The sequence below is a fragment of the Lepisosteus oculatus genome, chromosome 3, assembly GCF_040954835.1.
Source record: "Lepisosteus oculatus isolate fLepOcu1 chromosome 3, fLepOcu1.hap2, whole genome shotgun sequence".
Taxonomy (NCBI): Eukaryota; Metazoa; Chordata; class Actinopteri; order Semionotiformes; family Lepisosteidae; genus Lepisosteus; species Lepisosteus oculatus.
This window is the reverse complement of record NC_090698.1, coordinates 63404625-63428922: the sequence shown is the minus strand read 5'-3', so window position 1 is coordinate 63428922 and position 24298 is coordinate 63404625. Positions and strand designations below refer to the sequence as shown.

At 35.1% G+C, this 24298-nt stretch overlaps 1 protein-coding gene across 3 annotated transcripts in view; it reads right to left on the bottom strand.

The window, feature by feature from the left end:
* palm2akap2 (PALM2 and AKAP2 fusion) overlaps positions 1-24298 on the bottom strand; it is a 161225-nt gene that overhangs the window by 128024 nt on the left and 8903 nt on the right. For 2 of the 3 annotated variants that reach the window (XM_015362791.2, XM_069187343.1), the window contains exons 2-4: positions 20248-20413; positions 2173-2223; positions 819-864 (exon numbers count right to left, since the gene is read on the bottom strand). In XM_015362791.2, coding sequence (XP_015218277.2) covers positions 819-864; positions 2173-2223; positions 20248-20285 — 135 coding nt within the window. In that variant the 5' untranslated portion in view covers positions 20286-20413. The remainder of the gene's footprint in view (positions 1-818; positions 865-2172; positions 2224-20247; positions 20414-24298) is intronic. The other variant, XM_069187344.1, reaches the window with a different exon arrangement.

Genomic DNA, 24298 nt, shown 5'->3' with positions numbered 1-24298 from the left:
CCATGACTTGATGTTCCTTCATCTTACATATAATGATCATTTCCTTCTCTTATGTTTCCGCCCAACTAACAGTAGAGAAGAGAGTTTTTTTTTCTCTGCTAGTAGTAGCAACTTGCAGTAGTATTCTATTTCCACAGTTAACCTTTAACATTATCTTCCTTAAACTTGAGCATTCAATAATCCCAGAAGCTAGCATTCACTGCTAAATTGATAATAGAATCCCAAAAGTTAAATGAAAGCAGAAGGAATCATGTAAACTTAAGACTAAATGTCTTTTTGACACATGAAAGGTCTCAACCCTGCGGAACATGTACAGTATTTTGGTAAAAATACTGAATGTCAAAAGGATTTTTTGCCCATCCAGTAATTCACACTTAAGATATTTGGGTATTTTATAGATCATCATGTTTTCTAATGTTTGCACAACTTTATTGTTTTAAATTGCAAAAGTTCTAAATAACATTTTGTCTTCTTTATACAGAATAATTAAAAGGTAGGTTTTAATTATTTCTATTATACTTTGCAAATAGAAAACAGTTAAGAATAGCAAAGTTAAGAAAAACAACAAATTAACTGCCTTCCCTTTATTTTAATCAACAAGCATTATTTCACCAAAGCAATGTACAGAATGTTCTTTTATGCACTAAATGTGACACACAGACCCATGGTGCTCAAATGGAACAGTCATAAATTCCCATTGATTAATCAGGAGAGAAACGGTTCATCTCGTGCTGAATCACTGGCTCTCAATCTCAGTCATCCAAAAGAACTATTCCAAGAAAAACGAACAGAGAAAAGAAAAAAAAACATTGACTTACTGCCAGGGCTTGGAGCCTTTCCTTATGCAGTTCAGCCTCTGCCATCCTAAAAAGAAGGACACACAGAAGAAAGGTAGTCACAAATGGAGAAACAGTAGCTGTCCTGGTGGAGTCAGCGAGTGAGAGTCAGTGAGTGAGCCAGTGAAAGAGCCTGAAGCCACTTCTCATCTGTGGAGTATCCAGTCAGTTTGAGGCACTGTGCTGAAGGAAGGATCATTTCATTCACTGGCTGGGTGCCTGCTTTCAGCCTGTAAAGCTGCCTGCATTCTCTCTGCTCCTGCTGTCATAAGCCATGTATGTGCACTGCAAAGCAGCTGAGTAGAGGGATAGCTAGCATGATTGTAATTTTTTTCTTTGACGTCTTAAGGCTCAATGCTCCTCCTCTGCAGCTGGGGTTGGAGGGCACAGGTCTAACATTTTCAGTGGCATTGCAAGGTAAAGAACCATTTTAGAGTTCTTAAACTGTAAAAAGGAGTAACTAAATTACATTTAGGAACAATAACAACATTTCAAACACCTTGTGATTCCTTGCTTATGTTATGTTATAGGTGGTGGGCAACACAATGTCTTCTATGGTCTTTACAGCAGAAACAAACCTCTGGTTAGAGTACTTTAAACAAAAAAAACAGTAAAGGAGACACACAGAGTATCAAAATGTGTACTGTATTTAATTAAGTTTTTTGACGAAGTTTCACATAAAATATTAATTTTTAAATTACAGGCATTAAGGCTTCAGTGAGAGAGAGTGTCTTTATTAAACCCAGGGGGCAAAATGTTTTACAGCAGTAGACAATATAAAGAAAACACAAACACTACACATAAACATGAACAAGAGAATCAACTGTTGAGAAAGGTTATGGCCATAGACATAAATGAGAACTTGAATCTGTTTTTTTTAATTGCGAAATCTGTATCTACGCTCTGAGGGCGGAAATTCATTGAACAACTACCCAGTTTGTTCTTTCTGCTCAGATTCCAATTACCAAACCAGCAGATCATAGAAACATTTGAATAGAGAACTAGTTGGTAGATAGAAAGCAGAGAATGAATATAAATGGTGGAGTTGGGGTAAAGTAATTAATTAATGGAGTTCTACAGGGACCTGTATTTGGACCATGTTTCTACTATTTTTTAATAGTTATCTAGAATCTGGCATAGTTTGGCTAGACACGTTTGCAAATGATAGAAAGATAGAAGGATTAAGACTGGGCAAACACCTTGTAGAGTGAAGAAAATATTTAGGTGTGTGGTTTTGCATGCATGCACCAAAATAAACATTTTTGGGGAGTCCTCATTGTACAGTAGGTCAGAAGAAAATTAGCTAATTGTTACTACAAATATGAGAAACACTGACCTTGAAGAGGCTGTTTGTGGAAAAAACACAATCTTTACATCTCCTAGACTCCTATGTGGAAAAAGCAACAAAATGAAAACAAAACATAAGGATTTATAATTAAAAGCTTAGAATTTATATCACTTTATGTTAGAATTATTATTGTTAATTGATAATAAACTAGTAAGATCTCAACTGGAATATTGTGTACAAATGTGGTCACCCCATTACAATAAATATTGCTGGTCTGGAATTCATCCAAAACAGAGTGACCAGATACATTCTGGGGCTTAAATTAATATATTACACTGACAAGCTGAACTGAACCTTTTTTAGTCTTGAACAAAGAAGACTATGAGGGGACCTTTTTTAACTATTCAAAAACCTCAAAGTTAAAGACAAACTCAACCCAGAATAAACAGTGAAACATGAACCAGAAGTCACAAGTGCATTCAAAACCAAGAACGAAAGGAACTTCTTTAAAGAGTTATTGGAGAGATGAACAAGCTACCCAGCCATGCTGCTGAAGCTTATTCTCTGGTCTCCTTCAAGAAACAGCTTTATGAGATCCTTGTACCTAGTTAGCCACAAAGTACCAAACACACTAGATGATATTATAGCACTTTCCGGTTTACGTGGGTATGCGCCCTCACTGCTGCCACCTCAGGTCAGCCCCCCACCACTAGGGGTTTGAACCCGGTCCTCTGTAACTCAGTAACTCAACAGGGAACCAGCCAGCTGAGCTAAAGGGAGATCTCCCCTCAGCCTGGTGGCTGAGGTCGCTGCTATTCACAGGGAAGGGTGGTGACGTCACCGCGCTGGCAAACCGGCTTGCACAACCTGCAGTGTTGGCTGTATGTGTTACAATGTGAAAGAGCTCCTCCCATTTTTAACATTTCTTGTGCTCTTACTAAAAAACGGACATGTATCGCTGAGGCTAGAAAAATGCTTTTGTGTACAGTATGTCCACAGTACCTGCACACGCATTGGATTTAAATAAAATTGATTTCCATTTAAACAATTTGCAATAAATAATAGATTAAATCACTTTAATATTTCATAAACAATGCAAAACAATCCAACAGGTTAGATAAATCATTTCCATAAAACTAGTGTGGTTTTTAATTTCAACACACTCAAATCATTTGCCTCTTGTTTGGTGTTGGCATTTATCTGAATATTACAAGCCCCTACAGACTTAATCATAAACAATACTGAATACAATTAATTATAATGGCAGATACTTGCCGTAATAATGGCAGTTATGTCACAAATTGTAATTGAGTTGTAGTTTCAAAAGTTATAAAATGGAACACAGAAAATATGCTTTTACACATTTGTTTCTTTTTTACAAAATACATCTCATTATAATAAGATATGCAAGTATTTTTTCACTGTAGTACTAATATACTTTAATACAATATATATGATGGTAAATTGCAATTAACAGTACTGTTTTCTATTTTATGGTATTTTGATATGGGTCTTATGTTTGTATGGTCCTCAGATGTTGATTTTCCTTAAATTTACATCTTCTATTAAAACCACTCAAGAATAATAAATAACTTAACATTCACAGCTGCTGACATTTGTGAAAAAAAAGTTAGGAAAACATTAACATTCCACAGCTTTCTGTCCAGGAATAGATTTTAGGGCATTCTGGAATGCTAATTTTGCTCCCAGAATGCTTAATTGAAATCAGCTTTCAGATGTTCTTCAAATGTGTTTCGTTCTGAAATATTTCACATAGCAAGTAATCAAAAAAGAATACGTAGAATTCCAGGATGCAAACAGAAAAACCTGATAATGTATAAAAGTAGCTGAGATATTTCACCTGTAATACTATATATTGTTTAAACTATACATTTATACTATTTTGTTAACATTGTGTTTCTCCTGTCAAATGTGCAATAGGACATCTCCCATTATGCAAGAGACGTGCTCAGTTGCTTACGTAAACTCAAATGAAAATAAACCAGGGATTGTTCATAATAAATTTGAATGTGAGAACTACCACTCATTTAACATTAAACAAAGAGAACAGTAGTTGGTTTTGTTTCTATGCAGAGTAAACAATTTGAAACAAAACCTTTATTCCCATATTTTTCCTCTCTGAACATACAACATGCTTCTGGACCTGCTGCTGAAGCTCTGGCTCCACAACCCAGACACCTTGTTAATTTTGATTCATTTTCACAGTCAAAGGACTCAAGGGAACCTGTACATGGGCCAATAGCTGATTTTCAGGCTCCCTAATGCACTCCTGCTGTCTCCTTCCCGCTGACTCTCTCCTGCCCGGCTCTCTCCTGTGCAGGGACATAAAAAGTCCTTATAAGGAAAAAGGCACGCTAGCCTGTCTGAAGTGTGCCTCCGTGCTGAAATGCTCTGAGGAATTCATAAAAACGTCCTGGAAAAATTATCACATTATGTTATGGCAATCTTGTGTATAGACAATATAAGCATTGTGTACTATTTTTTAAACCCACATGAAAAGTATTTTTCAAAAATAATTCCTTAGAGATGGTACCAATTATTTTACTAAAAGTGAATGGGATATTTTTAGCTGCAATATTTTGGGTACAAAGGGGCACTATCTGATCAATCCATTTAAAGTATTTTTACTGTCTCTGGGATGTGTCAGCAAGGACTGTGATACAGTATGTTTAATATCACTCACACAGATTCTCAACACGTTCCGAGACTCTTCCAGCATTTACATACAGATATACAATGGAAATGTTATTGGATTGTAGTAGGCTTTTATTATATTATTTTGATCTTGAAATATTTTTTTTTGTTTAGTAATTGCTGCCTTGAAGACATTTATCATCTCAAAAGCTTTTTCCCAGAGAGCTTTTGAATGCTTGGTATGCTCTTATGTTGTAATTATACAGATTATGCTGTAAAAATATTCTGTTTACCAAGTATTTTTTGTTTAACATTTAGAGAATAAGATAGGGAGTGGAAAAGAAAGAGATTGTCGTTTAATGATTTAATACCTGGATATAGGAAAATACCTATCAGGAGTAAATTCTGTAAGTCAAAATTAGCTTCTATGGAAGAGGCAGACTTTAACATTGGCAGGCTGCACCAGTCAACACTAGGCAAGAGGGCAATAACTGCTGTCTTTAAAAGCCATGCTTTAAAGCTGTAATAAGGAATATGGGGTGTCTGGGGAGTTCTACTTGCAACACTTACAGTACATTTACAATATGCCAGTTACTCTTAGAGAATCAGAAATTGCCTTTTTAAAAATCTTCAGCTTTCTGCTCTGAGTCATGTGCAATAGCTTCATTAAGATATGGTGGGTAATCAACAAAAGAAGGACTAATGTACAGTGTTTGTTATTCATCTTGTTTTATTATTATTTCTACTACTAGAGTATTGTACAAGCAGAAAAGAATATGAATGAGCTATATAAATTCAACCATTAAAGAAAAATTGTCCATGTTCAGGGTTGTTCATGGGTACATGGAAAAACACATTTAATAATATTATACCAGTATGAATAGAGACTGGCGTTAAATATTCTTTTAAATAATCCTTTTACATATTAAGGGACCCCCTTTCACAAGAAGTGAGGTTAAATTATTTAAGTATTATTACCATAGACCATTGCTTCCTGTTTCCAACACATGACTTATATCATGGTTTTAACACATTTCCATTTTAGTATTTGTTCTAAAAAAAAAACTAATTGATCAAGTTAAAGGGAAGAAGATGATGAATCACTCTGAGAATCCTAAAACAAATGATGAAAAATAAATTATAGGCTGAAGAAGAACTGTCACACTGAATCTACTGAAAATCTATTTGTATTGGAATTCATAAGAAGTTCATTATGAGGCTTATTATATTTAAACGAGAGACTTGGAACAGATTTTCAGTCCCAGATGGGTGTGTGATTTTCTTCTCTACAGCACGCAAAATGAAAGACATCACATACCAATTTGTACAAACAAAATTGTCACACCAACTGTCACTTTTTATATACATGTAGATAATAAACCATATAATTGTATTCTTTTTCTTTGTTGCAGTCTTGTCCTTTTCAGCACTTTGCCTATGTAACATTGTACTTGCGTCACAGGGCAGAACTCCAAGACATCAGGAGTAGCAGGAAAATGGTGCCAGGGTCGGACTAGGAGGACCCAGGACTGTGCATTGGTTTTATGTTCTTCTTCCAGGTGTAAAACTATGTTACATACAGGTCCAGTGAAAACCTGCAAGGAGTAGGAGCCTCAGATGAAGACATGTAGGTACTGATTAATGTCATTTGAATGAGTTCTTATGTTTTATGAATAAGGCTTTGTGTGAGCTTTGTAACAGTTTTCTCAATGCATAGTGCCAGATGACATTTGGTGTGCCTGATGTTTACAGCCAACAACAATACACTAGCCTGTGTGTGTTTCAGAGGAAACAAAACTGTTCTGGAGCATGTCCCAGTATGTCTGTCCAGGACTGGCACTAGTGACTGCATTCCAACTATCCACCCATCTTCTAACCACTTTATCTAGTACAGGGTTGTGAGGAAGCAGGAACCTATCCTGGTAAGCAACAGTCGCAAGGCGGGATATATTATTAAATTATATTAAACAATATCTACTAGAAGTATACTACTTGTTTTTCCAAAGAGAAGCTGGACAAACTGTATTTGTCAGTTGGTTTTTCAGTTGGTTTAAAATACAGCTGTTCCTAAGAATCATGAACTAACCCAGTATATTTCACTATGATATAAAATGTATAACGATTACAATTTGACTCATATACAGTACCCACCTGTGCATTCACATGTCTGATTTCTATGTCTGTATAAATGCTCAGGAAGAGGTGGTTTTAATTGCACACATGTACAGCTTTTTGTTCAAAAAGCATTGGGGACAAAAAATGCTGGTCAAACCTGCTTTTAGAGGAAAAAACTTTTAAAGAATTATTGGCAAAGCAAAAACTAAGACTAGAGTCTGGAAAATGCCCAAATCAGAATAAGAGACAAGAATGTGTAGCGGAGATAACAGTTTCAGCACTGCACAGAAATGAGCGCATGAGATCCTCAGACTACTGTACCTTTATGCCAAATAGCACGTCCAAGCCAAACAAGCAAATGTGTTGTTTCAGTATTGTCACGATCGTAATCTCTCCTCTTAAGGGCGCTTTCACATTTTAGTTGATTATGTGCACCTGCCTCTGATCCTGCCCCTTCTTGTTCAAGGCGGGCACTCTCGCTACTCCCGGCTCTGCATTGGAAGAGGCGACTTGAGGGCATAGGCTTCTTAACGGCGTCTTGAGCCAGTCATCCCATTTTCATTCCTTCTCTCTGCACCGGATGACAGTTTTTATCCTTGTCTAGTTTTTTGTTTCGGATGGATCCCCCGGCTATGGACTTTTGGACTGCTTCCTGGTTTTCCTTTCTGGATAGTTTTGGACTTCTGGACTTGTTCGCCTGTGCCACGCCCCCCGAGCAACGGAACACTGCCGTCACGCCCCCCTGTCAGTTATCCCATCCTGATCCTGTCGTGTTTCCCTGTTCTCCCTTCTCCAGTCTCTTCATGATTTTACCATCTGCATAGGGTCCTGACCTACGCATCGTAACAAGTATAAAGTGAAATGTCCATTTTTTTATATTTCTAAATGTATAAGTGAGTTAAAGCCTACCATAAAGTTGAGAAGCATTCTTAGACTTTATATAGTATAGTAATCTCAGTCATATAGTCATATATCATCTTTTTGGCTGAGATTACTATATGAATCTTGACTTTTGCTTGAGTTCCAAAAGCTTAACATTAACACATTTTCTACATTTTTGCTATGAACGCAGTTTGTATGTAGTTGTCCAGATAACCTGATTGTTTTGAAAGACTGTTTTCAATAAAGCACAGATTAAATATTGCTACTGTATCTCTCCATATTTAAAAATAAAAGAGTCAGTTTAGAAATTGTAACTATGGGTTTTGATTTTTTGATAAGATGTTTTCCAAACTTTCTGAATAGTTCTTTAAAAAACGGGAATATTTAGAATATATAATAGAAAAATATCAAGAAAAATCCCAATTATTTATTTATTACATCCATTCATTTGCTAAACGCTTTATTAAAAAACAGTCGCAGGGTACCTGGAACCTATCCCAACAAGCTTCAGGTGCAAGGCAGGATACATCCTGGATGGGATGCCACCCCATCACAGAGCACGCACAGACCAGGGCCAATTTTCCCAGAAGTCAATCAACATACCAGTATGTCTTTGGACTGTGGGAGGAAACCCAATCACTTATGTGAACACAGGGAGAACATACAAGTAATAAAGTTGTAATACAGTACAGTTACAGTAGTAATATAGTAGTAATAAACACCTAAAGCAAACAGTTGGGAAGAGAAGCAGAAACTGAAAGGGCTGTAGTACCGAAACATGAAAATAAAGAATACTAGAATAACATCTTACACGTTTCTAAAACTTAAGTTATTTTAATGACTTTTGCATTGGACATGACAGGAGATAATAATGCAATTATACTGTTCTTAAGAGTAGGGGTGTTAACCTGGTATCCTAGCTAAATTCAACTCTGGGCTTGTACACCTACATTAGCCTCCCTAAAGATTCCCTTTAATTCAATTGGCAAATTCACTACTCTACCAGACTTGCTGTGAAGTGATGCTGCTGGTGTATTATGGCTCTTGTTCATCAACCAGGTGGATGTTGCAGTTCAGGGGCAGATGCAGTTGGTCCCCTCCAACATATGAAATTGTCTGGGATCTTCTGGGATAAAATGCACAATATTAAACAACTGCACTAGTAAAAAGAGTGGCAACCTTAAATGTGAGGATGTGGTCTTTCTCTGATGATAAATTGTAAAACATAGTGTGAATTAGTAAAACTAAAAACACACAAATTTACATAAGATTTTGTGAAAGGAAATAGATTTTACAGATTAAGGTGCTGATTATTATTTAATATATTTTAATAATGTATCTATATTTTGTATATATAAATAATAAACCGGCCTGAGATTTCTAAAAATCACCAATAAATCCTGATTTCATCAGACTGCGTAAAAGCTGACAGCTGCTCGTTGCCCATTTCATTTGCCCCTCTTAAAAATAATTCCATCTTGGCTGTTGTTGCATTTCTTGATTTTCCATTTTAATTTCTAGCATGAATTGGAACTGAGAGTTAAGAACGTTAAGAAGCGGGCATCTGGAAACAATGAACCTGTAATGACGGCAGAAATTAGAAAAGGTATGGATCTCCGAGTGTCATGCCAGGAAAATATTTTCATTATTAAAGTTTCAAAATGTCTTCCAAATGAAAATACGAAAATTGTGTAAAACATTTCTGTAAAAAAATGCTAACACCAGTGCAAATGATGTCATGCAGTGAAGCATAAATGGCAACTGCATTAAGAAGAATTTAAAAATATTAATTATTAGTTAGGTATCACTTATTTAAGACCCCCTTGTGGCACAGTCCTAATTAGAGTACATCACTGTTGCTGACATGAAACCATTTTCCTTCCCTTTGCTTCATTAATATGTTTTATTTTCCATTTTCACTCCCCTCTACCCCTTGTTCAACCTTACAGATCCCCCCTGGCTCATGCCTCGTTAGTGGGGTCATCTCCTCTTATAGACGGGTTGTTGATCTACAAAGCCAGGCCAGTTACCCCATTAAAGCTCTCTATTCTAATGGCACCTTTTCTCTGTCTTTCGTAGAGTTTGACTGAACTTCATAAATGAAGATATGGGCTTCTCCACTTCTTGAGAGATGACTTCTTCAGTTATACCGGTTTTCAGGTGTTTTTCAATAAGCAACTGTTCAGGGCTAAAATGAAAATAGGTGGATAAAAACAGAGCCCAGTTAGGTAATTAAAAGTTGAGGAATGAAAGCCAGATGCCCTTGCATCTATCAAGGACTGGGATTACTCATCCCTGCTCTTCAGGAAATTCCTTGTAAGCTAGCTTCAAGTCGGGTTTTATTTATATTTGTGCACTGGGGCTGGGCTTACGTGCTAGCTGAAGTCTTAAAAGCCATGGTCTTAATATTTTGCAAAGCAGAGATTTTAGTACTTTCCTTCTCAGTGGGGGATTTATTTTCCTATGTTGTCGTTTTGCCAGTATGAGGCCTCGCTTTTGCTAAAAAAATGGAAACTCCCCATTATTGCATTTGTATTTTCTTGGACAGTTATTTAAAAGGACTTTCTAAGAACCCCTGTTACTCAGACCAGAACATGCCAGTGAACTCTATCAATGAATGCAGTGTCCTTTTTGAGTTATAGGCAGTCAAGAGACCAACAATTTATAAGTCAACATTGTATGTCCTTGAAAATCTGGCAAAAATGAAGAAAAAAAAATGGAACAACAAAAATATTGTGGTTTTTGTTTTCTATTTTATCATAAAACCATGCTGAGATAAATAAACCGAACTGAAGTTCTGGTTTTAGTTTGATGTATTTATGGGGGAAACAAATACTATTTTATTGCACGAATTCTAAAATCCTTGAACTTTCTGTGGCTGGAATGATACAGTGTATTAAAACTGTAAAATATGATGGAAGATTTAGATATGGAAATTGTACTGTTTGGCCTGGGCATAAATTGTCTTATTGGCTGACATCAGCTCAGAGAGGGGAAATGCCTGGCAGCTCACGTATATCCATTGGAAGGAATCTAAGTGCATCAAGGATAGAATGTAGGAGACAGTGACCCCGGTGTTGAGATGCTGCTAAAACAACTAACTTCTATTTCAACATCTATTTTTCATTTGAGTTAAGGTTTTATTAATTTGTTAGCACCTTAGGATGTGTCAAGCTAATAAATTAACCCAGGATTACAGTATATCATACCTGTTGTCTGGTATTACAGCTTGCAAAGATCTAAATTAATAAATCTTTGCCCTGTGGCTGTTAGTGTTGTTGCTAATAAACAAAAGTACATTATTAAACATGTGTCTCTTTGATTAAGCTAGCTCTACTACAGTTTCCATAAATCTTATTTTGATAAGTAAAAAAGTGCCTCAGTAAATCATGATTTCTCTGTCAAGTCACCTTAATTCAGCCTGTTTTTGTAAACTGATGCACAAAAAAACTGATCAAAAACTTATGTAATTAATGAACATTAGAAGGAGCTATTGGGCTATTAATAGAATGAGAGTTAAAGTTTCTGTGCACATTTTCATAACTTTACAAATGTTTGTTATTTTTCAATGCAAAAATAAAACATACGAGAATTGCAAGCAAACTATAGTACATATTCAACGTCCAATTTAGCTTGACATGTATCTGAATAATAAATGTTCAAAGCTCTTGATTGGAAACTGCACATATCTTTCATTTAATTCCAAATGATTAGATACTGTATACTGTAAGTGTAACAAGCTAGAATACCAGCAAGAACAGTGAAAATCTTTGTGTGAGTACCAACAACAGCAATTTTTTTGAGTTTGCTTCCCTCAGAAAGACCTAATATAGGCCCATTTCACTGTTCTGTTATGTACTGTAATGTGTCCTGGCACATTAAAACCTGTTACTTATTAGGTGTTATCCTTAGCCAAAAGGCTTGCTTCGACCCAATAGAGATGTGATTTCTAGTACTAGAGCTGTTAAATTAAATTGATTTCTGTATAGATCATAACTTCATTAAGGGATTTCCATAAATTTGTATATAAATTATTGATCACATTTGGGTTTTTCAGAAGACAAATCTGGTTTAAAAACAACAGAACCCTTTCTTAACAACATATAGACATACTGGTTTTAGATGTACTGTATACTTTAATAAAATACTGTTCAAAAACTTTTTTTTCTTCAAAAGCCAACTCATCCATCCATTTTCTAACCTCCTTATTCAGTACAGTGCTGTGGTGGATATACTGTACAGTACCAAGGCAAGATACAACATGGCAGGGAAGCCGCAGGGCACAAACAGATACCAACATACACAACCCTCACACCAGGACCGATTTATCCATAAGCCAATTAACCTACCAGTATGTCTTTGGATTGTGATAGGAAACTAAAACACCCAGAGGAAACCCAGGTAAACACAGGGAGAACATATTCAATTCCACGCAGATAACACCCCAGTAAGTGAACCCCATGACTTAGTGCTGTGAGGTAGCAATGTTAAAAACAATTCCTCTGTAACAAGCCAAAAATGTATTCCCAAATAAAACTGCAATAACTTCAATAAAAAAATAATTCATCTGTTTCCTAGAATCCCTTACAAAGTCTTGAGTTAGCCGCCACTGCAGGTCTCTATCAATGCAGTAAATAATTTGCATGAAGAAGCCTGTCATTCGCTGTCCACAAATTGCTTCCAAATAAATGTGTACTATTTTTATTTCACCATTTCCATCATCTCTTTTGATACAGTAACACCACCACAACCATATGAAAACAGCTTTCAATGCTATTTTATTTTCTGTAAAATAATATTTCCAATGCATTTGGTTAATTTGTTTATATAAACTGTTACAGTATTGTGCTCCAAGCTCCAAGGCTTGTGGGATACCTTTTTCTGTAATTCATGAGCAATTGACCAATGAGGTCCAGCCCAAAAAAAAAAAGTTTTAACACATGAAACAAAACAAAGATCGTGTTCCCCCTTAAACAATCCTAACAGTAGTGCAGCAGTGTAGTCTGGAGATCTGAAGAAAAACAGTTTTTCCCTCTCGTTTCTGTCAAATTAATGAGCCATACGTCATTACTTGAAATGACAGACAAAAGCAACATTGTTGCTCTTGCAGAATGAGCTCATCGTTAAACTAGCACTGCTCAGTAACAAATTCCAGATGTGAAACAGGCAAAGGGAGATGGAAATCCAAAAGCAAATAAATAAACTGAAAAAAAAGTATTTTTACCTTTTAAAGTAAAACATTAAGGCCATTATGTACTTGTGCTGCATACCTTTCTATTTTTTGACTGCCGGTGCGAATTCCTTTTTGTTTTCAGGATCATATTCATTTCTCAAAGCTCCTAACAATACAAACCCTCTGTTTATTTCAAGGAACCCTGTAGTGACATTGTTCAAGACAACTCCTGTCATCTCCTTTGCTACAAAAGGCAAAAAACAGTCTAAAATGCAGTTTATGTTAGAAAGGTCCTTAACCTGAATTATAATTTGACAAAGATTTAGGTTATAGAAACAGATGATCTATAACTAGTAACGGTATTCTGGTCACTTCTTAAAGTATGATTCTTAAAATACAGATATGATGACCAACAGTCTAGGAAGAAACCCCTAAACATATGACTGACACTGTGGTTTTAGATAAAAGAGATTAACCTTTGAAGTGCAGATCTCAACCATAGAAAACTAGGCAAAACCAGGAAACTCACATTTATTCTGGTCAAATTAGGATTATTGCAAAAAAAACAAGGACTGTGTGGTCAGAATTTTTTCAGATGTATTCAGAATAAACTATATTTCACCATTTTTCTTTGTGTGAGCTCAGTTTTTTTCTACTGTTTGTCAAAATTAATAAAAATGTTCATATATGAATTCAAAAATCTGCTTCTGCGCAGGTTGGTGTGTACAGTAAAATAAGGAAATGAAACAGCATGGCTTTTCTCATAACTGTAGTGTAAGTGTACAATGCTTTTTTTTCTTGACCTTCTACTGTATGCAGTTGTCAGAAAAAACACTGTCATTATTTCACACCCTGCCCCTGTGTTAGAAAACATACACAGTATGTGTGTGAAATTGCTGACAGTTGATTTAAATTTACTAGCAATCTTTTATTTAATGTAGCAGTAGTATTACAACACTTAATACTGTTTCTATCGAAACAAAAACGGCTTCCCATGCAACTAAATCTAAAACAAGCTGTCTAGGAGTAAACCATAAATGGCAAAAACTATCATTATGCATATTGAGTTTGGGAGTAATCTTAATCTTAAACTACTTTTGCTGTCCTACAGTGTATGCACTGTATATACATTATATATACACGTCCTCTCAGAGCAGTTAGAAGTTGAATGTTAAAAGTGATTTTCAGAAATAAAAATAAGACCAGAATCTATAATATGTACTGGAGATGACTAATCTTTTCAGCACAATTTTTAGAAAATAGTTGTATAATAGTTCAGGCACAGTTCCAAAAATGTGTCTGCCTAGATGCTTTTGTGTATATTTTTACAACTGTAGCCCTTCAATTAAAAACTTCTTGATGTAGACAATTACAGACAGTTTTAGTTTAATGCCTTTCAGAATATGCTAAATAAACAAGATAAGCTGTAAAGCAGTACCCTCTAACATATGAAGGTATGTGACATACAGTACTGTAAGACGCGAGAGGTCAGGTATTACTTGATGTGACTGAAAGCTCTTTGTGTGAACCAATTTATTTTTCAAGACATTTAAGTAGCTTTTCTACACCAACAGATGATATTGATACGTTTAGAAAAAACCAAACTTCGTTACAAATTGTGTTTTTTTTCCTCTTCTGAATATAAAAGGAGGCCAAACGTGGAGCTGTTTGAACAGCATTTGTGCCAGCAATTTATCATGTGTGGTCTGGTTTTCATGCTTCTGGGTCTGTGATAGAGTGAAGTGACAAATGAAAGCCATATGTGGAAGAATATATAAGAAAAGCAAGTAGAATTACAGCACTGTTTTACAAACTGTACAAGCAGTATGGGAATATCAAATCCAAAAAGCTAGCTAGACAGATTATTCTTTCAAGGAACTCTATTTCTGACAAAATCATGACAATATAACCACAATATTTCACAGCACGACCCTTAAACTGAAAACCTTTTAGGCCCACCAATCATTTCATAGCACTCACTACCTCAGCTGGGCAGTTTTCTTATCCCCAGTTCCCAGATCCACCCACAGCCATTTTCATTTTCATAGCTACCTGCTAAGGGTTAGGGCTAGAGAAGTACTGAAACCAGACTTTTATAAATGTGTTTTTGGTTTAAGTAGAATTCGTGTTTTAATTTTTATTTTTTGCCCTTTTCTGGGTTTCTGGGTGAAACCAGATGTTTATAAGTAACGTGAATGTGTTTTTAGTCTAATTATTAATGTTTTAGTAGGAACCTTTGAGTTACTTTCACATTTTTATTTTTGACTTCTTCTGAGTTGTGATAATAGGTATTAGAATATGCACTCCTATTCAGAACACTTTTTCAATATTTTCCAGTTTGTCCATAAAGACATTGAAACTTCTTTTCATTCAAATCCGAGTCCTGAACCACCCGAGTCCGGGACCTGGAGCGCCTGGTCCTGTCACCCCTTTTATCTCCCCGACCCTTCACCGGATCCTGCTCTGGTTTTCAACTTTGTCATGTCTGTCTAAGATTGGATCACCCGGCTCTGGACTTTTGCCTGCACTGGATTTCCCTCCGGACTCCCCTTGGACTGTTTCCCTGGACCACGCCCCCTCGAGCACCTGCGCACCTTCGTCATTGCCCCCCTGTTCGTCTACCAGCCCCGATCCTAGTCTTCTCTCCCTGTGTTAGTTTCACTCCTGGATTCTGCTGTCTGCATAGGGTCCTGAAAAACGCTTTCATAACAATAGTTTTTTCTGTACTTATTTAATGAATATGTCGCTCAAACATATTCATTAAATTAAAGCTAAAATGTTTATTTTAATTAAAAAGCATTGCAATCAAAATATGTACTAAAAATTGTTTCTGTTCCTCGAGTGTCCTGATTGATGTAAGCTGTAGGATGAATACAAACATGGTAGTATATGTATTTATAAAATGTATTTGTAGGAAATTCATAATTATTGAGACCATAATCACACAAGACCCTTTCTAAACTTGTCAATGTATCCTTTGCTGATTTTAACTGTATGCTTCTGTATATACAAACCAAACATATAATTGCACCAAAGGCTTTTTCAGTATTAGAGTTTTCTATCATCATTCTGAGTATATGGGATTTTGAACCAATACAGACCAACAAAAATATTCCTCAGCTAAATCTTTAACCACATAATAAGAAGTTGTGGATTGTGGCGTTTACTCATGTTATATTGTGTATATACAGTATATATATATATTATGAGCTGTGATTGGAACATCTGGAATAAAATTTAGACATACTATAGAAGTCTTTAAATGACACCCATTGGCAAAAATCTTTCTGTTTTTTAAATAATGGTCAGATAGGGACACATCCAAGACAACACAGATGATAAAGTATTGATATGGGATTGGTATATTCCAGCAGATGTCTCTAAAGTTAACTCCACCAATAACTCTACATGGGTACATGCGTGATTTGTTACATGAATGGATTGAGAAACAGGATACTGTCATAATTCAAGATTAACGTGCTTCAAATCAGATTAAAAGTTTCTGGCAGCATGGCCTCACATGCACAAAAAGTAAAATCTGAGCCGAAGTGACATTATCAATGAATAAAAAAATATATTATTTGTCTCACTGTTTAGTTTTTGTGTTCCATATACAGTAAAACACCCCCGTATATGGAGAGTTCAAACATTTTTTATTTAAAAAAAGATACAATTACAGATATTAGAGTTTAAACATGAAGGTAAATTGCCTTTCAGTATTTTCTGCTATGAAACATCGTACAAGCTGTCCTGAATGAGCTGAGACATTTTCTAGCTGTGACTCAAATGCCTTACTGTCAGGCTTATGTTCATTATTTCATGGCTTTCACTTCTTTTTTAATGTCTTTGTATCACTTCACCAATCAATTTAGAACAGGTATTTTCTTCCTGTTTTGTACCTCTTTTAGAAATTCCAATAAATTGAAGAATGGTTGTGCACTGCAATGGAGATCTGTAAGGTAAAGCTGTGTACTGTACTGTACACACACTTTAAATTGTGTGCTGTTTGACTCCTTGTCTTAGCCGTGTGGATTAGCAATGAAAACAAATGAACCTTGTTATAAATGTTGTCACTCTCTCATGAACTACAGTATTTCCTGTGTTCAAAGACTACAGGACCATTACATTGTTTTTACAATGAGGTCTCACCTCAGTGTTAAAGTGAAATGTTGCATAAACATTGCATGAGTAATGAAGACACCTTGAATTCTACAAATTGGGTTGCTGAATTGCTGGGTTATGTCATACAGTACATTCCTAGCCTGAGAGAAAGTAGTTGTGTTTTAAAAGATTCATAAGTTGTTCTTTGCATTCATGTTTTCTTGTTTTAAAGTATAAAACTTAATGATATGTTATAAAAAATATGAAATTTGCACTGTTAAGTATGCCTCTTGACCGAATGAGAATGTTTTGCTTTGGGTTCAGCAAGTTTCCTTATAACTTGTGCCAAAAAGCAGCTACTGATGGGTTATTTCCCTAATGCAACTGAAAACATCTGTTTCTTTGAAAAAGGAAACTATAAATTAATAGTCCCGTGAACTGAACTGGAAATGTTTCTAGGACACATGCCTTTTCTCAAGCCCACTGTCATACTGGAACATAAGAGTGTAAGTTACCATATAACTGAACCTTTGCCTCCCACCAGCAGCAACATCATTAAAAGCATTTTAGAAAATGTATCATTTTTTGCATACATTTCAGTACAGAAACATCTGTAATCTCAAAAAAAATATTCCTAATAGAGGTAATGGTATTGCAGAATTAAACAGAAATACTATCTGAGTTATAGAGGTAATGGTATTGCAGAATTAAACAGAAATGCTATCTGAGTTGAAAATCTGTCATGTACTCTTTTACATATTGAATAAGTTATGCTGTTGACCATTTGAAGCATATCAGCAAATATGGAGGAAAGTGAGTGTGGATGCGTGTGTTTGGAGGGAAGGGTTCAAAAGCTTTTTTACAGAAAACTCTATTGTTTATAACTTAATTCCTTTCTTTTGAAATATGAAATCAACAGATTTGATCTTTTTGAGCTACATTGTTTTTTCAATTATTTTGCTCACTAATCATAATGGCATCATTAAGATTAGAGCATCACACCTTTGAGTAAAATACACTTTGGACTACCTCAACAAGTTAACATGTACTCATATGCTGTTAAATGTATACAGTCCTGTTGCAGAGAGATATCTGCTGTAGATATTTAGGATAATGCCAAGATGGAGATGCCTCATTTGGATATACTGTACTGATCACATAAATGGGTTATAACAATTGGCTCTGACAGTTGTTAGTCATGAGTTTAACCTGTCTATACTGTATGTATCTCTACTGTAGATGTGATAGTTGACCAATGTACACCAATATGGTGGTGACCCTGACCTTAGCCTCCTGGGGGTTTCTCCTATTTTACTTGAGGAGTTATAGCATTTGGGTTGTACACAAAAGCAGTAACACATAAGTATTGCCTTTTCCATCTTCACTTCTGCACATTTGTTAACTATTGTACCCAATATGGTGTGCTTTAAATATGCAAAAGTGCAATTCCCATGTTACCATTTGGTAACATGACTGTTTGAGCATTAACTAAATAAAATTATTTTCACCAGTAATTTGGGGATATTACTGTATATTTATTGGAAAATGCCGTGCCCAGTATATTTGATGGATTTTTCATGCCTCACAGAATATTTTCTGTGTGATTTCTGTTTTTTTATGATTGCCTTATGAGATATACTCCAATGTACTGAGTGTGTAAGGAAAAGTTTCAGGACCTGATTGAAGCCATGTCTAAAACTTAAGCACAGTAATATTGTATGAAATAAATCTCTCAAAGCCAACATTATAATACTGCCATCATGTACTCTAGCTTCATATATACTGTACAATGTACAGTATTACAAAGGTCAGAAGCACTGTTTTTTGCTTAATGTAATTTGTTGATTTGTATTTTCATTTAGTAACTTATTTATTCAATTATTTGAAAAAAGATGTGTTTTATGGGTGGGTCACCTTTCACCTTCTTCATTTTAAAACGAGAACAGTAGATATACTGGTGTACTGTATATTCAGTGTTGATTTTGTATTTCATTGATTCATGCAGTTTCTATATATGATGTACAGTAGATTGTCAAAAAAAAAATTCTCTGTATTTTCTCCTGTAAATCATGCCAGCTTTCAGATGGCTCTGCTGTCAATTGTAATTTGATGGCAACTGTTCAGAGACTAAAAGCGAGGTAAAGAGTTACTACATATATTTTAAAGTTTATTTCTCATAAAATGAAAATAAGCTTAAATTTAATGAATGCTTCATCCTAAAGTATGTACTGTATGTTGATTTAAAAACAACCTTGAAAAATTTACAAATATGTTAACATAATTCTCTAAGTATTCTCGAGACAGATAATCTTATTTCTACTGTTTGACTTGATATTCTGTACCAGTAATACTTTATTTTCCAGTTATTTCAGTTCATTATATTTCTTAAACAGTATAGCACTATAATACTAACCCAGTAATGTTATATTAGTTCTTAGAAAGACCCAGCTGGCTTTTGAGATACTATGACATGTTATCCCATGACAAATGTCAGTCCTCTGGAGGGCATGAGAAATGCTACCCAGAGCTCTGTTACATGAACCATGCAATATCTTTGCATATACTGTATAAATGTACTGTATGCCAAGCTAAGGCAATAAAGAAAGATGTGACAATGTCTTCATTAAAACAGCTTGTATGTATACAGTAGTGGTACAAAAGGGAAACCAGATGAGAAACAATAGTTATTATTACAGTACTGTATATGTATTTTTCAGACACACAGCAGCATGAGAAAGGGCATGTGTGTGCAGATGTGTTAAGAGATACTAGTTTTTTTCATTAAAAAATGTCTTTTTTTTCCTCTTAATGCAGATTATAAAGACAACACCCTAAAAAAACAATAGAGCATATTCCTCTCCTACTGTCAAAACAGCTTTGTGCATGTAAGTATGAGACTGTCTGATGCTGACCCTGCTGCATCATCACAGGCTGTTGAAAAAGGCGTTTAGGAAGACCTGACTCTTAACCGGCACTCAGTCTATAGTAATGGAATTCTTTTTATGAATAATAAAAAAGAGTCAGTGTATATGGAGGCAGAAGTCAATTATCAAAGGGCTAAAATATTTAGCAGTGATTCCGGTCTCTGTAGAAGCAATGACAACAGCAACAGCTCAATACACTGCATCTGCTAGCATCACCATGGTAACAATAATAGTAATACGGGCAATACATTAAAAAAATACATTGATACTTACTCTAATGCAGGGGGTTTCCTCCGTAGAGGTGTGCCCATGATGGAAGCTTTCACTTGCTATTCCCTTAAAGATCTGATGATGCCTTTTCCCCTCAGAAAGATCCTCCTTCCTTCAAATTCAGCACAACACAGAATGCTTGCCAGCAGTCTGCATCTCTCAGCAAAACCTGCAAGAGGGAGAGCACTTATTGGAGGGGTGGAAGGGTGGGTGGGTAGTAATTGGTTTATACCTTTCTCTACTGGTAAAGGCAATACTATTCTAACCTTGACTGTTTAATTCCCTGTGCTGTGACAAGGAAGAGGAAAAGTGAAGTTGTAGATGCAGCAATTTTTTAAACTCGATGTGTATTTAGATGGAACGAAGGAAGAGGGGATTTTTAGTGTCACTGCTGGATAAGTCTGCCATTTTAAAATTCCAGATGACATTGAAGTACTGTACCATATGAAGCACGTGATTTTAGGGTTTTACATGTCTTTCGAGTTATTCGAGTGTTGTGCATATTGTCTACTTCTTAGGTGTACAGTATGTTGTGTATGGGACACTCAAACATGCTTTTCTAACTAACAAGGTGAGCATATTAAGAAAGAATGTCTTTATAATAATTTGGATTAAAAACATTAATAAATGCTGCAAAGATCCCAGTCATGTAAGATACTAGCCATTTTAAAAGTTGAATTTTGTTAAGCCAATTATTGATTAACAATTGATCTCTATTATACCTGTATAAGTACTATGTAATTATGCCTCATTATACTGGTTGCACTGTACCATGGGTGTGTCAATGTTTTATTAACTATATCAATGTATTAATATATATATATTAAGCGCTTTGAGAAGCCACCTTTAAAGGCGCTATATAAAATAACATTTTTATTATTATTATATGACTGTTTAATTTAATTTAGTATATCTTTCTCTGATAAACAAAAGACTCAATTTCCACATATGGAGGATTTTTAAATCTGCCTTCATTTTCAGTAAAGAGAATGAGTGTTCTCCCTGTTGGGAGTGCAGTGAAATTTGGAAATTAAAAATGGGAATAGAAATGCTTCAAGGAAGGAATTCAACTCTATAAATTCTAATAATTAAAAATTCCTAACAAAATCATCAAAAGAAAATTAAAGTCTGTCTTAATTGTAGTTGTGTATTTATTGTAAAGAGATTTTTATTGCTATCCTTTGATGCTTTTTGGATTGTTTTGAGAGCTTTTAACTTTAAACTAAAGCTGCCTTTTGCCATACCTATCTTTAATTCCACCACAGGATGTGATTTGTTGAGAATGTTATAAAAATGATATATTTCTACAAATTATTTTAACCCTAACTGAAAATGAATATTTTTAAATTTGTTTTTAACTTCCCATAATCAGTCTCACAATGTGTTAAAATTATGAAGTAGCCATGCTAATGTATTTTGTGAAGACAACCGACATTAATAATTTAATTTTTGAGGGAAAGAAAGTTGTATATTAAAAGTATGCAATAATTTCAATAGTTAGAATGTTTATAGGGGTTTCACTGCCAGCACTTTCCACTATTTTGATTTTAAATGTAAAAGAAAGAACAGAGGTGATGATATAATTCTGCAAATAATAAATATTTTGTTGCTTATTTTTTAAACAAATTTGTTATATTGTGCCTAAATCATGTATATATGGAGCTTTGATATCTTCTATATTATAAATAATCCACTGAACTGATGTTTTTTTTAACCTAGAACATGTTTAGATTTATTGCAGAAAAACAATGTCATGTGTACACTGTGTTCTCAGTCTGCTTTGATACAAATAGCTGTTCATTCACTCAGGGATAACAAAAATATGAACATCATGAGGGTAACAATACATTGACATTAACACTTGTTATGGTCAACTTCATAATTTAAATAAGTCTCATATAATGGCTTAATATATAAAATTCATACTCTAAAGGACAAGTAAATGTCGAGATAAGGTTTGAAATTTGTCATGTGAATTTCTACTCATTCAACAACACTGGCCAGGCTGATGGCTAGAGAGTTTGATAATCCCACAAGTAGACAGAACTGAGCTGGGTTCATTCGCAGCTGTGTCAAATATTCTTCCAGTGGCTTGGCAAAAATAGTAGTCCTCTTGGTGTCAAGAAAAAGAGAAGATCTGCCTAGCTTGGAGCTGAAGATGACTCTTCAAAGGAAAGGTTTTTGATTGTCTTAAATGGCTTTCCAACAGATTATGCACAAAGTACAAGTGAGACAAAGGTGTGGAGAAACTGTTGTCCCCATAGGATGTACCTGCTACTGCTGAATATTCGACGATACTTGTTAACAAATCCAACCGTATAAATTTAGTTGATCAGGCAAAATTACAACTGGCAGGTGAGTTTTTCCTGTGGCAGAGAATGTGGCAGAATCCTGTTTACATATGCACTCACTCTCAGCTTGGTGTCTTGAAGAAAAGAAAAAAGTTGAAACGCAGACACTGATGGTTGGCTACATACAGTACATGGCTAAATATTTTTTCAGATTGCCAGGTATGGATTGAAATTGCAAAGCTGAAAATTAGATATGCAGTACCTTTAAAGGTGCTTGGTAGTGATGTTATAAGGTGTAGTGCTCTTCCCCACCCTGCAGGTTCCTTATTGGTTGATCATCTATTAAATAATTGACTGGTGACCTGTAGCTTTGTCCCAATCCAGCTAGAATTTCTCTTGGGGCACTGATACTGGGCCCTTCATCACTTGAGGCTTTTAAAGATTAAACCCAATTTATGAGGTCCTTGGTTGTTTTTAGACTCAGGACCTGCTGCTTATTAGGGAAATCCATCTGACATGCACTCCTATTAGCTTGAATCAGTGGATATAAGCAGCACCAGGTTTGATGTCCATTCAAGGCTACAGAAACATTTTTTAAATATTTCCCAACACGTAATTCCAAGTGTAAAAAAAAAACATGCTGCTGCAATACTATTATCAGAAGATATTTGGACCTTGTGATTACTGAAAAATCTGTGATCACACAGACTTTTTCTAGAAACCAGCTATAGAAACAAATTGGCATAGAAAAAAAGTATCAAAAACTGACACAAGGTGCAAAGCTTGGAGAGACTTATCCAGAAACTGACAGCAGTAATTGGTACCAAAGGCAGGAATTGGTTAAGCCATAGGCAAACCAGGCGTGGTAATGTGGTAGATGTGCTAATAAAATATACTGTATCTATTTAGATTTAACTCAACATTGTTTCACGCATCTTATTGAAACTAGATTAGATTTCCTGTGACTTTAGAACCAAGCTGTAACTTATTTAAGCATTCATTTTGACTTATGTACTGACAAGTCTCTTGCTGGTGAAGCGAGCCAAGATGGTTGCCAAGGACCTGGTTAATAAGTTATGTTTCTAGCTACAAAGAAAGTGATACTTTGTATTGCCTAAGCTTTCTCACTTTGAGGCATTACTAAAATATATCACTTTAAGGAGCAGCAAAATACCAAAACAATTAAAATGAAGGAACGTGTGTACAGTAATTCGTTGATTTAATTTATTGAATAGCTTTCATTATTGAAAGACATTAAGCCATCTGTAACTGCCTAATGAGTAACCAGCAAAAAAACAATAGATTATGTACAATATAGTTATAACAATTTAATTATTTGAATTTTCTTTATACTGTATTTGTGTAGCTGCAAAACAATTAAAATAGTCTCTATGATTTTATATGTTAGATCCATTTGAATACAAAAATCACTCAGTACTGTATGTGTGTTTCTATATGTAATTTAACTAGTTTAGCAGCATCAACATCTCTTTGCATCTAGAGATACAGAAGTTCCTTATAGGTGCTTTCTGCTACCATTATACTACCAGGCTGATTACTGATGTGAGGTATAGCTTCACTCTAAAATATGTCTCTAGTACTGCCAGAATAATAATAAAAAATCCACTTTAAAGGAACAAACCTCTTTACAGTTAACAGATTTTTTTCAAAAGTCACAAAAGTAACACTGCTGCAGTCTGTTAATGCAGAGTGAATAGTCAATAATCCTTATATGCCACAAAGAAGTCTTCCTATTGAGAATG